The 17,793-nt window shown below is 43.3% G+C and overlaps 1 protein-coding gene across 9 annotated transcripts in view; it reads left to right on the top strand.

Annotated features, from left to right (window-relative positions):
* The window catches only part of LOC122160563, a 50,350-nt gene that overhangs the window by 24,920 nt on the left and 7,637 nt on the right, over positions 1-17,793 (top strand). For 3 of the 9 annotated variants that reach the window (XR_006168871.1, XR_006168869.1, XR_006168868.1), the window contains one exon: positions 991-3,173. The exons of 1 other annotated variant lie outside the window; for it this stretch is intronic. Coding sequence is in view for 3 of the 8 variants with exons in the window: in XM_042819208.1 (XP_042675142.1) it covers positions 991-1,122 (132 nt within the window). In the remaining 5 variants the exon portion in view is untranslated. Of the gene's footprint in view, positions 1-280; positions 3,185-17,793 lie in introns of those variants that run through there. 5 more of the 9 variants (XR_006168872.1, XR_006168870.1, XM_042819210.1 and 2 more) reach the window with 4 other exon arrangements.

Below are 17,793 nucleotides of genomic sequence, written 5' to 3'. Positions count from 1 at the left end.
TTACAAAGTGCCACTTATCACTCCATAATGCACTCATCTGAGAGGGTGATCGTTAATTAATATTACAACCACCTAAATAATATGCTGTTTTATGCGACAGAAGACAGATACTTGTACAGTAGTAATCCTAATAGTAGCCATCCCTGAAATATTTAACTTAAAGTTACCCTGTCCTGCATAGATAGGGTTTTTTTTTTTTTCCCACTCCTGCAAAGCCATGAGAATCTTTATACCCATGGAACATGACTTTAACTCCTATTCTGCAAATGCTTCTCTGTAGGTGTCCCAGAGATCCAGTCCTCAGTGAGTTTTGGGTAGCACCGAGTTCGAAGGAAAGTGCTGTAACTCTGAAGAGAAAACTCAAACTTAGTAGTGTGGGAGAAAGATTTAATTTGTTCTTACACTATAAAAAAAAAAAAATCACTGTCTCTTAGCTCAGGCAGATTTCATCTCACTGCCTCCAACTCCATCTGTACTCAGTGAAAAGACTGAGATATCTACAGTGTGTTTTGGGCATCTACACTCCTGAGGAGCCTGTGTCTCCTCATTGACTGCAATGGGCACTAGCTAACATAGGTTGGTAGGTAGGTGAGGTGGCTCCTACCCCTCTGTCAAGTTGCGTTTTCCTCCTTCCTTCCAGAAAATAGAAATAAACACAGTTCCACCTGAAAAATCTGCTGTAAGGACCCAGACCTCGAGGAGAGGAAAGTGGCTAAATGAGCCAGCAAGGCGGTCATGGCAAATACCTACATTCAAGTATTCATGGTTGGTAATGTATAACATTCCCTAGTAAAATCACAGCGTTATTAATTTTTCTGGCTCCGGAATAGTAAAAGTAAGAGGAGAAATCTGGCCCAATGATCCATCATCTTAGGCTTTGAAATAGAGCCAACTTTGGTGAAATTTGAGTGAGCTCTTAGAAACACAAGGAGAGCTAAAGCAACAAGTGCATTTCACTGAGCTGTGATATCATCCTGTATTCATTTCTAGAGGGGAAGCTGTTTATCGGATGCACAGGAAAGAAAAAAACAGCAGAAAAGCACCCACATATTCAAAGCAACCCCGGCAAAGAACTTAAAACCTGAAGTCATTTCCTTGATGAGCTTCAGACATTATTTGTAATCCACACTGAACCAGAAGAAAAAGAGAAATAAAAGGAAAGGAAAAGTCTGTTGCAACCTGAGTGGCTGGAAAGGAAGGTGCAGAGCTGTGATGGGCAGCAGCGAGCTGGAAACTGCCAAACCAGCCAGTGGGGATGTCTTGATTTGCCCTAGGCTGGCTCTGAGCACACAGAGGGACAAATTTCATTGCAAGAAGTCAAGGAGGTTTGGCAAAGCCCTGGTACAACCTGGGAGCAACTCATGTTGTCTTGCCACCAGAGTCCTGAGATGTTTGTCAGAGCCTCTAACCAAGTCCCAGACCCCTTTATGGCTGGTAGGGGGGAGAGATGGAGTCAGCAGTTTTCACTGACCTAGTCAAGAGCATCTAGGGCATCCATGCACATGTAAAAAGACACAAAAGGTCATCAGCACATGCATCTCTTCTGCCTCCAAAGAGGAATTGTTCCTCTAGGAAGGCATACGAGTGTCCACAGGGTTGGAGAAAGTATGTGGCATAGGACGATAGAGGCTGCAAAAAGACCATAAAGATTATCTGGTCCATCCATCAACCCATCACCACACAAAACATATCATTGGTGCCCTGTTATCAGGGCTCCAAGCACACTTATTCAGAGCTCAAGAAGACATTGACATGCCAGGTTGTGGGAACATTCTCCTCCCTCCCCGTAAATGTGACTCAAGCCATGTCTGTTTCATAAGACAGCAGAATGTCTAAGAAAGGACTGCCATTTTTTGCATTTTTGCCAATGAAAAACAGCACTTACGGAATCATAGATTCATTTGAGTCAGGAGGAACCCTTAAATGTCATCTAGCCCATCTCTCCTGCAATGAGCACAGCTCCATCAGAAGCTCAGAGCCCCATCAGGCCTGACCTTGGGTGTTCTAGGGATGAGGCAATTCGTATTCAGCTGGGGCGTGCTTCTAGTGTTTGTAGAAAGACAGGTAATAGTGACAATGAACATTATATGAGGTATTTCTCCTTGCTGAAATTTGGACCAAAGAGCAAGAGATGCAGTTCATAAGTGATGCAGCGCTGTTAGTGCACTGCTCTGAAAGAGTAAATCATTGCCTGATGCCAGGTGACATGGAATATTAGGGTGTCAGCCTGATCATACTCCATGCAGGGAAGAACTCAACACCTTCCTGAGCTCCCAGAAGCATTCTGCACCAAGCCGCCTGCAGACACCAACATAAAGCAATAGATGCTGCCAGCCAGTGATATGAAGTGGACACACAAAGCTGCAGAGGTGTGAATACTCCCTGGATGCTCCTCAGGCTTACATCAGCTCATTGCAGCTTCCTGTAGCCTGCACAATAAAGGCAAGTTTTCTTTTTTAAAGGACTATTAATCTGTTAGTGTCAGAAGTAGCTGGCATGACTCTACAGTCACCTGCCTCACACTGACCATCCTGTGATGCTTAGTGGAGCAGCATCTCACTTCCACCAGGCATGGCGTGGCAAAGACTGGCTTCTTCCCCACTATGAAATATCTTTTTTTGTATTGTAATTTTTAAAATAACAAAGTGCAATTGCTCAGCACAATGAGCTTCAGCACTAACCACAAGCACAGGGCTGGCTGGAGGAAGCAGCAAGCTGGGAGGCATTACCAGGTTATTAGTGCTAAAAGCAAAGAATTGCAAGGAAAATACAGTCTTCCCCCTTGTGCCAACCTCTGGTCAGCCTTCCCAGGCCCATTTTCCAGCAGCAGCATGAAACCAGCAAGGCCCATCTAGCCGTTTTTGTATAAAGGGGAGGATTTTCCACAAGTCATCATGAGCCCTAATCACATTGCCATAATGAAAACCTGCTGAGCTCTCTATCACTGTTCAGAGCCAAATGAAGACAGATTGAGGCAGATGTGATGGGGTCACAAAGTAGACTTGTTGTGACAGAGGAGCATGGGGGAAGCAGCGTCTTTGTCTTCTCCCATTCTGTTTTCACCACCATCTCCCTTTCTCACCACATACTGTGCCTTAACCCCACGTAGACACTTCTCTGCCTTGACCTCAGCAGAGCAACGCTTTTTGGTGGATGGTTGCTCCGCCCGCCCCCCCCCCAAACTTATTCCTTCTGAATTTAGTTTCCATTTTCAAAGTTTATTTTCACTTTTCCTCCTTTTCATTTCTTGGTGAAAAGGACAGGTTCCCTGCTTATCCTCTACTAGAGATCCTTCAGTTTGCAGCTAGACCACAGCCACTGAAGCACTCCAGGCACCCCAAGGCCATGCCTCTCCTCCTCTCACTGAGCCCCATGGTGTTTTCCTATAGATGAGAACTCCCCATGCTCTGCTTTGACTTCTCTGTCAATAACCTTCCCTGACTGGCTCTGGGATTCATCAGGTCAAGGAGGTTTTCTTCATACGCAGCTTAATACCCTGCTTGGGCCATTGGCAATTCATCTCAGCCTGACATCTGATGAACTTCCAGAGACCCACATGGACCAGAGGGGAATTAGGTGGCCTTTTAATGGGCAGAAACATAATGAGATCAGGGTGAGAAACGTCAGAAGTCAACCTCAGCAACAAAAACAACTACTCTGAACCCAAATAGAACTTGTCCACACCATAACCCAAAGTTCATCCAAGTGAGGTGCATGAAGGACTGAGCACCACATTTTTCTCCAGCTTATCAACAAGGAAGATTTCAGACAACCTTCACAGATGTAGGCAAAGCTTGGACCCATTTGTTGCTCCCAGCAAGACAGACACTCAGGGCTACATCAGATTGCAGAAAAAACACAACAACAAAGACCATGCTTCCCAGATACAGATGCTTCAGAAAGGACAGTGTTGCTTTCAAGGCAGAAGGCAGTAGCCTGGAGTTCAGTTACATTGTACAAGTGATTAATGAGTTGTTTAGGGAGCAGAAAGAAACAAGGAGCCTGAGAAAGGTCTCCTCTCCATGCCTGCCTTGTAACACACACAAAAAAAAAAAAAAAAAGCCAATTCAGTAAACACAGACACTGTGTATTTTTTGAGTATCTAAGAATCATTTGAGGTATACTGCACATGCAATAGGAATGACCCAATGACTCATGAACACTGAGGGCAAGCAGGCATGCTTCCTGGACACAGCTTACCAGCTAGCAGTATAACAACAAGTACATCAGCAATGCTAACACAAATCCCAAAGAAGCCAAACACAGCGAGACGCATTTCTTGTTTAACATATGTAAGCAGCAGCAGACAGCAGCAGATACAGTTGCTTTAAACCCAAGAAAACAGCAGTCATGTTCCAGTAATAAAAAAAAGAAAGAATCACTTACCCCTTTCCAAGGATCGAGGCTCACCAAACACTCCAAAAGAAGGAATATCCAAGCAGAGATCTTTCTCTTACAGCTGCCAGCCCTTAAATGAGGTTAGGGAGGGGTGGACCCTTCTGGTTGCACAGGTGAATTGCTTCCACCTGTGCTCTCAGGGCTGGCTACTCCCCTTCACCAGGTGTTCAATCACTGGTTCAGGCCATGACCTAATAGTTCATGACAACAGTATTATATGCATGTAAAAAGCAGGATTCAAAGTTGTGCAGGTTTTGTGCCATAGACACCAAGACTTTTTCCCTGTCTCCCAATTGTACTACAGAGATGAGTAAAGGAAGGAGGTAGCTGGTCCCAAATGAGCACAGCTTCTCAGTTTTGAGGGTCACAGCACCAGGGATGGGAAGGCCATCTAACAGCCCAGCTCATCTTTTGGAAATCAGATACAACATGTGCCCAGAACCATTAGCCTCTGATTGCTGAGTGGGGGGCAGGGACCTCTTGGGAACTGGTTCCTTTCTTTCTGTGAGCTCCCATGGGATGTTTTCTCACTGGAAATTGGTGCACAGATCTCAAACGTGCAACCCTACTATCCATTTATTTGCAAAGCATGCTTTTCATCACACTGCTCTCCCTCACTCCTTCCACTCAGCACACACATTCAGCACATGCTGAAATGTATAAATAAACCAGCTTTTTGCTGGGTCAGCCCTCTGCTGGCAACCTCCTTGCACTTTGTCACCAGAGGCCACAACTCTACTCGAAGGGACCATCTGGTCTTGGCAGGACTCGGTCACTTACTCACTCACTCCTTGGTGCCAAAACACCACAAGAACAACTCAATTGCTCTTGGCTTCCCCTCTGAATGAGTGCTGAGCTGTGGGGACAGCTCATGCTGCAGAAAATGAAAAGGGAAAAAAAACTGCTTGCCAGCATCCAGAAAAAGAGAAGAGATGCGTGTTGTCAGGTCCTAGTGGACCACGGGCCACAGATAGAATTGCAGGGGTTGTTTCATAGTATCACAGAATCATTAAGGCTGGAAAGACCCTAAAATCATCTATTCCAACCATCAACCCATGTCTGTGACTGCTCTAAACCATGTCACTCAGTGCAACGTCTCCCACCACTGGCTTCCACATGGGTTTTATGATTCTCTTGCACAAGAGCAGAGATAAATACAGTTTGCTTGCTATGATGGAGAAAGGCACTTTATGTGAGCCACGTCTCCAAGCATTTCCCTAAAAATGAGGCCTCTACATTTAAAGATGGAGGTTGAAATCCGGGAAACGGATGGGTGGTTTCAGATGCACGGCCTCAGCAATGGTTTTTATTCTGAGGACAGCACTCCCCAAAGAATCATTCAAATCCCAAAGCCGGACACTGCTCTGGAAAGCATCAGAAGTCTTGCGTGGCATTTCAGAGGCAAGTCCAAACCATTTCTGTTTTGTAAACAGGAAGTCACATTGTCTGGAGAGGATATTTTCCCCCTTCAATAGCTGCGTGCAGCCTTCTTACATAACCCCTTTTTACAGCATTTCAAGACTGAAAAGTTCATTTCCCTCTCATAAGCACATAGGAGAATGCAGCTGCCACCCAGACATCCTCTAAATGGGACCACATGTAAGCCACTTAGTCTCCAAAAATGAAAGGAAAACACAGTGCTGTCATCGCTGCACGGCACCGTCAATCAGAGCTGTTCATAATGCACTCTGCCATGTACGTCCCATACCACGCTCATTATAAGCTTAGGCTTAATGCATGATATTAAAGCAGAATATTACAAATTAGGAACTCTAGATGAGCAAATGAGGATAAGTAGAAATAAAGAAGTTCACAACCAGCCTCTTTCCTGGTTGTGAGGGTTGGTGAGGACAAATTGCTCTACTGCTCAATGGAAACATCTTTTGCAGCTTCACCCTAACCATGCTGGTCACATTGTATGGTCTGGGAAGATCCCAATGGGATGGGCTGCAAGGGCAGACCATCCATGGACATGCATTCTACCTAGATCTATTTGATGAATCATTAAAAAATAATAATAATAATCAAAGAAATGTTGTGAATATATCCGTTCATTTGTGAGGAACAATTTCTTTGCTACAACATCTCAAAGAGAAAGAAGGCTCATTAAGAAACTGGTGTGGGAAGTCACCTCCACTCCTTCTAGCATGCCTTGGCTGGAAAAGCAGTTGGGGTCTTATACAAAGCAGCTGTCACATGCTAAATTATTTGTTGTGCTTCATATGCATCCAAATATAAAACAAGGGCTGTATAAGCTGAGCAAATAAACAGACTTGCTAATCTCTGGCAAAGAGGTCTGTGTTGTTTTATTCACACTTTTTACCATATACTCCAGGGTCATTTGCCAGACTGGGAATAAATGGCATCTGTTACTATAATCCAGGCTTGATTTCCTCTTTCTTACAAAGATGTTTCACTCCTGGCTTCTGGGGTGAAAAACAAACAAACAAAAAAAAAAAAAACAAGAACAAAATATGGTGGAAATTTATCCACAAAATGTCCTAAGTGTATCTGAAAATGTTGGGCCTGATTCTGATATTCCATTTTTCTGCCATCACGACAAGGCAGACAGTTTTACTCCCTGGATCATATTTATGTTCAGCTAGAAAGCACTGAGATATTTGTCACAAATTTGCTAAATCTCAGCAGAGCTAATTTAAGTAAATCAGTTGCTTTAAACATGCAATCCATCTATTATTAAACACTGAGCACAGTTCAGTGGGAGGATTTAACGAGAAGTGAACTTGGACAAGGCAAAATGCCATTTGTGGGAAGAGGAAAACCACCCAATTCAGAAGTCAATTTGTTCACCAGTCACACAGAATTTACACCAATCTACACAACTTGACGTTGCTCGAGTTCCTGTGTCAGTGCTGCTGGGAAAGGCAAGTGGATCCTAATGAGCTGCCTTTGTGGAGAAGTTGGGCTTTCAACAAACACACTGCGTCATTTCTAGAGCCATGAGACCTCCCCATTGCTTCCAATGGAAGATCAGAATTGAGAAATGGTTTTGTTTGTTAAACTCAGTCCTGTAAATAGTTATTAAAAACATAAATAACATATAAAAAACCATACAAACATATATTTGAACAAACAAAACCCCTTAAAAACAGCTAGGAGAATGCTAAAGTTAATATACCAGGGTGTCTGCTCTCCACAGGAATGCTTACTGCCACCTGAAGTCAGTGGGACTCCCCAAAATACATGATGGGGAGAAGCAAAGGGGAGATGGATGACTGCTGGACTCGATGGTAAATGCACAGCAGTGCTCAGGCAGGAGGCAGGAGCTGTGGGAACAGCAATCACCCACACCAAAGCAGGCTCGGGTTGGATTTCCATAGTGGATGGGAGGCACATCTCTGGAAAACGTGGCACGCTTCTGGGTCCATGCAAAACCCTTCCTTGTTATTAATTTTGTAAACCCTTTATTATACTTCCATTAAGTGATACCTCTCTTAAAATGCTCTTTCATGCTGAAGGCTATGCATGGTGTCCACAGCTCTCAGTGCCACTTCAGGTACAAATTTTAGTCCTCCTGCAACTTCTGGTAGGGAAAAGAGTAAAGCCAAAGACAGAGAAACCGTGACTCGCCTGCATGCTGAAGGTCAGGTGATGGTGGGTATTTGTGGTTCAGTCCTGCTGTTATTGAATTAAATGGCAGGTTTGCCACTGATGTCTGTGGGACTGATGCAGGGATGGTATTAGAGTCGTGCCTAACAGCATTAATTAGGGGTGGTTGGCAGAGAAGTGAATCCCCAGCGGTAGGATTATTTAGTGGTAGAGCAATGTGGGATCATACCTTCTGTTCCTGGACTGCTCTCATCTAGTATTCAATCCTGGGTCATGACCTCCCCAAAATGCTGTTCTCCTGCATAATAAGACCTAAGGGATGCAAGTGGCTGGTTTCCTGCAGCAGTGCTAATGGGGATTTTTCATGAAGGGAGATGGAAAAAAAGCCTTGTGCATTTTGCAAATAGATCTTTGAAGATAGGTCATGGCTAGGAATTTATTGGGCTTTTAGCGTTCTTTTGCAATGGTGCTTCATAGCAAGATAGATCCTCATCTGCTCCCAGTCACACATAACTAATTACACAGTAATATACCACAGGAGGTAGGTTTCTACTTGCTGTTGGCTTGTATTTTTCTTTTACCTGATATAATTTCAGATATGATCCCAACTATTATGTATAATTCCGTGCATAGATCGGGTTTTTCACATTACCATAAAAGCATCTCCCCTTGATGAATCCCAAGAGCTTTACTCTTAGCACTTGTACCCACATGAGTGCTCTGCCAGGCAGAAAAACTTAAGCAAGGCTGGCCAGGAGCTGGAATCTATGATCCACGTGGGTCCCTACCAGCTCAGAATATTCCATGATTCCATGAGCCACAGCTCCAGTGGCTCAGCAGCAATTTCCTTCCCATGAATGGCAAACCCAGGTAACAGCTGAACATCAAAGCCGTGGCATGGGCTCATTAAGCCTTGGCCATTTCTCATACCCAGCCAGGAACTTGGGCCAGCATGGCTGGGATCTGCTTCAGTTTTGGTTAATAACTCACTGACAGATGCTGAGACTCAACGCTACGGAGACAAAAGACACAAATCTGTGAAGCTCATCTGTAACTCAACAGCTCCTATGACGAACTTTGGTTTTGAAGGGTTTATTTATTTTGAATGCAGTATTGCACAATGTGTGTATTTACTCCTGGGTATTTATCCCTTCAATATAGCAGTCATTTGCAAACGTAGAATTATAACCTTTTTTTTCCCCTCTTTTTGGTGGTTTGACTTTTTTAACAGACACTTAAACATTCTCTAATGGAGATGCAAATCCCCTTGCAATTCATCTAAACTGGATTTCCCACACTACATTTCACAGACCTCTTGGATATAGTCCATGGACGCCCATGGGTCTGCAAAGTACAGGTCAAAAAGCACTGATTTATTTATTTGTGAACCATCACACAGTACTGTGTGCATTGCTCTCCATGTTGCTTGTGCCTGGTACATGGATCACAAGGCTGTCACGTGCTAAGGCTTCATGTAAATGCTCCGTGAACAGACCCAGCTTTATTTTGAAAGCAAGTTCATAATTTGTTGCCCTCTGCAAGGCTCTTCTTGACCTCAGTGCCCTCATGCAGGGAAATAAATAATACAGTTTCAGAAACCCAGGTGGTTTTATATCTTCCTGGTATTGCACATGAGGGGTTTAATCAGGATTTGGAAACTCTCAGAGTTTGGGCTGGTTTTCATTGCATTAGCTAAGGACTATTGTCTTTGTGCACATGTGGGGCCCGTTTCTCCCAGCACTGGAGAAGCCCTCCTTTATCCTAATGTTTGCCAAGGGAGACTGGGACCTGTTCAACAGCCCCAGATGCTCAGAGTCAGTCCAGCCCTGAAACAAGACACACTCTCCTATCTTCAGGACTAATCATTCAGAGAGCAATTATGTTAAAGACCTCATTCTACAAACACTTATTCCCTCGTTGTATTTCTAATGTCATACTTGGCTCCATTTTCTTTCACTTGCGAAATCTCCTGCTCCTGCTCCCTCTCTATGCTCCAATTCATTACAACCCTGCAAGGACGGGCTGTGGGTAGGTACCTATGCTGTGATGTTTGGCAATTGCTGATCTCACAACATTTAGCAATTTATCTGAGCTAGAATATCCTGTTTATCATACCTATGCTGTACTGCAAGTGGGATAGCTATGAAGGCAGCAGAGAAATGCTTCTAGGTCTGATCAGCCCCATGTGAGGGACATGTTAGTGGGCATGGTGGAGATGGGTTGATGGTTGGACCAGATAACCTTAGTGAACTTTTCCAACCTTAATGATTCTGTGATTCTGCTGAGTTGCTTGAACTGAAACTGAAAAATGACTATATAGACATTGCAATTCATTTTCAGATTTATCCTGATTTTACACTACACCCGCTTAATTCAATACAGCAAGCAAACAGATTTGAATAAAATAAAAACTGAGCTAGAGTTCTCTCCCAAATGAAGTGTCCAATTCTTTTCAAAGATGTGTAGATGTTGGGAAAGAAAGTGGAAATAATGATTTCCACTACTATAAATAACACCAGTTCTTCCAATATTTCCATCACAGCCAGCCAAAGCCTGGAGGTGCAGGATAAATCTTGAGAAAATCTAGCATGGTCACAAACACGTTGACAATCAGCTCTTGAGTTGATTGGAAAAAGCCATAAAGTGTTTGCTTGGAGTTTCTTATTGTTTGTTTGTTTAAGAAAACAACTACAACCAAACAGAAAAGTACATATTTTTTGTCCTGAAGTATTTTCAAACAAGAGTATTAAGGTGAGGCCAAGACAACAGGTGCTGTAAGCCTTTGTATGGTCAAGATAAGATCCCAAAAGTCTCCATCTAAAATAAAGAGGATGCTACATAATGCAGAAAAAAAGCCAGTGCTGGTACATAATAGGACAGATGTAGAGAGCAAGGAAGGAACTGGGAGCTGAGAAGGTTTACAGATTGGGATAGCCATCCCAGAAATGGTCCAAAGACAGTTTGATGTGCCAAATGGCATCTATGAAAAGCAGACACCACTCTGGTGCACACAAAGCAGAGTGCAATTTGTCACATATGTCACCTATCTGTCACACCACTGCATGCATCATTTCTGCTGTGCCGGGGGTTGGCAAACCTCAGCCACAGTGAATGGTCCAACTTTGTAATCTGGACCTCAGGGAAGATCTGGAGAGAGTTCAGCAGGGAATGAGGAGAGCTCTAGAAAACGTGATTTCTGCTGCAAGCCAGCCAGCACCGAGCTCATGTCATCCTGAGCAGAGAAGACTAAGGGGGAAGACATGATATTATAACTCAAATATTTAAGCAGAGAGGAAAGGAATAAACCGGTTCTGAGTCCGCTGGGGAATGAGGCAAGAAATCACAGCTTCATCTGCAGAGAAAGAGATTCAGGGTAAAGGTAGAGATGTTCTGTGTGGATTTTAGGGTTTTGCCAACGCTGCTTGGTGTGAATGCAGCTGCTTGGAGCACCTCAGCCCCACTGGAATGGACCAAAGAGCTTGGCACCACCATACAGCACGACCTGGTGAGCTCCCTTCCAGTCCTATTTTCAGTGATCTCGTAATAACACCAAAATTACATGCTGACAGCATAAGAGCTGGGATTATTTGCTTTAGGATTAATGTAATTAGGCTAAGTATGAATCAGATGGTTTAGCTATTTGTAGTTGGAGCACACAGGACAGATGCAATGGCCTCGCTCCGTCGGTGACGTTTGTGCAGACACTGACAGACACCTCCTTTCCCCTAAATCAGACAGGGCAGGTGGGACAAAGCCCACTGGACAGTGCCAAGCTGAGTTTTGCTTATATAACCACAGCATTTCTGCTATCATACATTTGCCATCTTAATTAGCATTCATAAGTGCTGACAATTGCTGGATTTACTAGGAAGCCTTGAATGCCACATTAACTTAATGCTGATGTATCAACATACGACTTCCGAGATGTGATCTCTCCTAGAGCTCTCTGTTTCAATATCACACAAGATAATAAAGCTCTTGGAATCATAGAGTCACAGAGCTATAGAATGGCTTAGGCTGGGAAGGACCTTAAAGGTCATCCAGTTCCAATCCCTGTCATGGACATCTTCACCTCTCACATCTCCTGCATCACACAGGAGACCTGCAATATCAAGCCCATGTGCAGGAACACAACAGTGCCACGGAACCCAGTGTTGGATGGAAGTCTTCAAGTGATGAAGAATCAGCCACATTGCTTGGAAGAGTCCTGATGGATTGCTGCACTCACAGCTCAAACACGCCAAGCTTCTGGCTGGAAATATTGCTACTCCAGCTGCTGCTCATACCTGGGCTTCCCTTTATTCTGAGAGATTACCAAATATCAGCTAGGAGAAGCTGCTTACTCCATGTGGTGCACACAGCAAGCAGCTACCAAGGCAGGATATTTCGGGGGGGGAGACATAGAGGAGGACACACATGCATTCCTCTTTCTTCAAAGAGAAAAATTCCTACAGAAATTTTCAAATCAGTCAAGATTCTGGAATTCACCAAAATGAGAGAAAAAATAATTAAGGAAAAAAAAAAAAAAAAGAAAGAAAGTTCTGGGCAGGCTTTTCTCCTGATTTCAAACTCGTCTGAAATTGCAGCTGGAGATGAGGCCATGTGATCCCAGAGCCTGTGGAGCAATTTAGCAGAACGCCTGTGTGACCCCTGGCTGCAGCAGTGCCATCTGTGGCCTATTACTGGGATTTTGTACCAGCTGGGCAGCAGGAGCTCATCTGAAATCCACCCCAGCTCAGGAGATGATGAGCTACATAGCTACTGCTTGTATTTGTCTTATAAAAGTAATAATGCTGTGTTCTGTTGCCATTAAGGTCTGATATTAAACACGTTAATTTCCTAACAGACCCAAAGCAAGAGGTAGGAAGGCCATTTATTTTTAATGAACTGAAAACTGTTGTGATCTCATTCATCCACCCATGAAATCCACTGACTGACAAGGTCCCATTTCTGGGCAGCGGGGTTAAACGTGCTTCAGACAAAAGCCAGATTTTCCTTTCCTCTGCATGCCATGGGCAGGATCAAAGGAGCAGGGAAATGGACATTAAAGCCCTTATAATCAGGGACACAGACTCCAACCCAGCATGGGCCAGCCCCCTTGCAGGCTCATAGAAATGCCACTGTGCATTTTTGCATGGGAACACCGGGAGCTCTGGGAGAGCAAACTGGGCAAGTAAATGAGGTTGGGAAGTAAGTGCTGTATGGCCTGGGCTCATCTGTCATCACCTGGAGCTTTTCCTTGGAAGCCACCTGAGAGCAGATATCCCTCACACCTTTGATGCTCCCTCAGTTTCACAAAAGTGGCTTTCTTCATAAGCCTGTAATATCTCCAGGATGCAGCAGATGGTGCTAGCACAGATAACCCTAGAAACAGAACGATGGGCAAACAGATCTTGGGGGAAAAGGGAAAGCAAGATTTACAATTTGATTACAGTTCTTTTTAGAAACGTTCGTACCATGCCAGAAAAAAAAAAAAAGCGTTGTCATTAATCACATTCCTTCTCAGCTGGGAGAATGCTGTAGTGATGGCAGCACAGCCAGCAACCCGTGCCATTTTGGCAACAGACAACTGGATGGGCGGTGAGGCCGTTCCTATGTGAACCCCTGGATCTGGCTTGGAGGTGAGGATGAAGGTGGCCTTCAGAGAGTCTGGGCAGTCATTTCTCCTCTTGCTCTGCCCTTTGTTCTTGTGTTTCAGCATACCTTTCTCATGTGAACCCCTCAAGTGGCCTTGAAGGGGTGGGAAATAAAGACGGCTGATGCCTCCCAAAAAACAGCAAAGTGGGAATAGCTTGTTTTCCAAGCACATATGAGTTCATTTGCATTTATTTTTAACCAGATTAACATCCAGCTAATGTGGATGTCAACTAATTGGAATGCAATTTTGGGAATTATGGAGGAATTCAGTACTGCTGATATAAACCAAATGTGATGGTGTTGGAAAGCATATGAAATTTATCTACGCGGTCCTGGTGTCATCAGCATGCTCTGCCATTCGCCTAGGTTAACTCTTAGGCAATCTGAGTGGAAAGAAATACTTCCATGATTCCCATATGACTAATAAGATACAATGCATTAGCTGGCTTGGGGTTTAAAAAAAAATAATAGGGAGTTTATTACTCAGATCTTCCTTCTTCTAATAGAAATTATCAATGACACTATATATGTAAAGCATTTTTCTACTTGGAATGATTGTTTCACTTGTCACTGTTTCAATTACAAAGGTTACTGTAGTGCATAATCTTTTGTGAAAGCATAAACACAAATATAAGGATGCTGTTTGTATTCTGCATCTACACTATACATGTTTGATGTAATTAAAGAAGGTGATTAGTCAGGAAAGGACTTGAACATCCTCCAGAGTGTCCCAAGAAAGGAAAGCAATTAAATACCTGCTTCACGCCCTGCTTACAGGGTGTTTTCCTTATCAAATGTCACAAAGAAAAAGCATTGCCCCTTTAAATGGCTGAGTTCCAATGTCCTGCTTAGTGTTGAAATTCTGCCTCCAGGAAACACAGACAGGGAAGCATCAAAGCAGAGAGGACGAGTTGTTCTTTAATCAAAATATTGTGAAACTGTGGTTCTGTCAATGGTTTGCTGTTCGGATTTTGTAGATACGTAAGATGATTGGGGAGCTTCAAAGAAAGATGTCAACCAAATGTTTTTCAGAATCACATGCGAGGCAGAAGGAAATGTGCTTCCTAAAGGTCGCACTGGCAGATGAACTTCTTTCTGCAATCATTAAAGTTGTAAAGTCCCCCCTCCCTGCACACACATGAAAGATGATAGGATCAGCATGCCAGCCAGAACTAGATTTGGGAATCAGACATTTCCCTTCGAAGCAGCAGTGTGTTGATCCTGCTGGGGGAAAGCATAGGATGGGCGAAAATTCACTTAGGAATGGTGAGGCAGCCAGAGGATTTCACATCTCTTTCCAACAGGGATGCATTCACTTGACAGCATTTTCCCATCCACAAAACTGTCCAACTTTAAATGCGGGGAGTCCTTTACACCAGATGAAGGCAACTTGAGTGATGAGTTTGGGCAAGTGATAAGTTAGAGGCATGATAAAATAATAATAATAGAATCACAGAATCATTAAAGTTGGAAAAGATCACTAAGATCACGTAGTCCAAACAGCAACCCATCATCACCATGTGCATTAAACCACGCCACTAAAATGATGGTAGATTTTGGACTCAGCCATCTCATGTGTAGGGTTTCTACAAGTTAAGCAGTAATTGTAGCAGGCTGCTACTCAGACAAAATAAGAGAAAGAATAAGGATTTGACTATTACTCCTATTTTCTCAGTTCAGACCAACCTTAAGTTCTATTTCACAGCCCTCAGAAATGGAGAAAGATGATCTTTGGATGGCGGCATTGGGAAAATAACTTAGATTCATCCTCCTCTTTCTGATAATTCTTACCCTCCTTGAATTCTTGGAAAACTTGACTTACTATGGTATTGCAATATATTTAGCATAAGCTTACAATCGAGGTTACTATTATTGGTAATTTATGTTTAACAGCCTCCTTGGAATTGCAGACCCTTGGAGAGAGATTTCTGCATCGCAGATCTGCTGAGCTGTAGCACTCCATGCATGAGATCTGACATGGGATGTTTACTCTTGTCTTGCAATTAGCAACTGAGCCGTTCCCTATTAAATCCCATGAACAACTACTGGGCATTAAAAAGTCTTTTATCACTGCTTAATTCCATAACTTTTGGACACAGAAACCCCACGTGTTTTTTCAATAAGCACTTCTCCTCCTGACAGCGCTACATCTTTCACAAACACAGTGAGAATAACCTCTGGACTTTGCCTGCAGCAGTGAAGTATGAAATTTTGAATTCCATGGGTCACTGTTTCTGCTGCAGCCAGATGTGGATAAAAGGCAAAGGGTGGTTTATTGTTGTTTTTTCAAGAAACAGAGAAAGGTTTGTACTAAGGTACACCCTCTGTCCTAAAAACAAGTGGCTAACATGTGGCTTGAATATTGCCAATTGCCATTTCAAAAGATGAAACTTAAAAAACAAAATATTTTGAGTTTAAATATTCTGTCTTCAGCTAATAAAGTACATTATGAGCTTAAATCGGATTTGGGAAAACACACAGGAGAGCTGCAACTTTGATGCTGAGCTGTGAGTTAGTGACACAATTACTGCTGCCATTGGTCCTGTCCCGGCGGTTTTTTTGGCATTGGTGAGTTATGCTGAATATGAAAGGAAAACACAAAATGGATGCAAAAAGTAATTTTTGTTCTGAATCAATTGGGTTATTAATTGGAAACAAATTAATAGATGAATTCAATCCCCATCCACACTGATGGATTAGTCCATAAGAGCGTTTTATGCAAACTCTTTTGGGGACTGAAGCATGTTTAAACAACAGCAAAGCTTAACTACTCTGCTTTATATACGGCCACTGAGTTTACCACCAAGTTACAGCACAGATCTCTACACTAAAATGTTGATGGATTTTAAATGTCAGTAGCTGTGACTCCTGCATACTCAGTTTTTTCCCCATAATGATGGAAAATTCTGGAAAAGGATTGATTCTTCCTTGTTGTCTTGTTGCTGCCTAACTTGTCATGGTTAATAAGACCACCAGCACTGTGGAAACACACATCAGGAAAACTCAAGCTGGTTCTCAAAAGCCAACAGGCAGATTTGAGCAGGATCCCCTCAAGACTTTATCCCAAATTCCTTAAGGTGTCTTTGCACTTACAGATCAGTGCTGCACTAATTTTGTAATACAGCCAGCTGCTGCATGGGAAAAATATTTTGGAAAAGGAAAAGAAAAATGTCCAAGTTTCCATTTGTAAGTGCTGAGAAAATCCATCTCTTCTCCAAACTGTAGGATCTCTTTGCTTGTGCCTTCCTAAAGATTTCCACCTTGTATTGCACACAGAATATCAGAAGGCAATTGGACCCACAGATTTAGCAGGAAACTGGATGGCTGGGTTAGGATGGGTCATTTTTTTCCTCCGCTATGCTGAAAGTAAGGTCAGATGAAAGTTAAAGCAGAGTACAGCCAACCATGGGCTGGGATCATCTCTTTGGACTCACCGCTACGTGCTGCACAGGCTGGTCCTGCTCCAAATAAAGCCTTTGGAGCAGGAACTGTACCAAGAGGGATCATGGAAACTCAGCCCCAGTTCGGATAGTTTGATGATCTCAATCACTGAAACGCTTTGAGGAGCAGATATTTTCATCCCTTTCTAATTTGCAGTTGAGACCTAAGGCAATTTTTGTTCCGAAAACTTTGGAGTTCCTTCAATATTTTGAGCCATGGCACAACCACTCATGTTCTCGCTTTAGTCATTTGAAGTCTCCCTGTGAAACAGCTGGCCTCTGATGTGCAAGATACCTGCTTCCCACTATTTGGCTTCCGACAGCAAGAAGATGACTTACGGCCATGAACTATCCCTTAATTTAACACATCAAAACCGTGCAAAAATAAACAAAACAGAGTGAAGAACACATGTAGATCATGAACTCACATTCTGCACCTTGCACTTTTGCCCAGAGCACATGTTTTTGCAGCTTATCTCCCTGGGTATCTGCGATGGTGCCTTCTCCTGTGTTTGTTTTCTTTGTGTGGGGATACTTGGCAAGGAACTGCTTCTCTGGGAGAAAAAGCAGTTTCTGCTTCTCTGTGGCCATGGACCAAACAAAGACTGTAACTGGACATTTAACCACAGGCTTGCTGCAAAACCTGTCTGGATAAGAAATATGGCTCGCGTTGATCTCAGTGTGCTTTGAGGAAAGTTCTATCCAGAGCACTTCGTCCTTTTTTGCTCTGTTTCCTTCCTTCATTTAA

This window comes from Centrocercus urophasianus, unplaced genomic scaffold (assembly GCF_019232065.1).
Source record: "Centrocercus urophasianus isolate 14NV4802_14NV808 unplaced genomic scaffold, USGS_Curo_1.0 seq_18, whole genome shotgun sequence".
In the NCBI taxonomy this organism is placed as follows: Eukaryota; Metazoa; Chordata; class Aves; order Galliformes; family Phasianidae; genus Centrocercus; species Centrocercus urophasianus.
The sequence above is the reverse complement of the archived record's forward strand: the minus strand, read 5'-3'. Positions and strand labels throughout refer to the sequence as shown.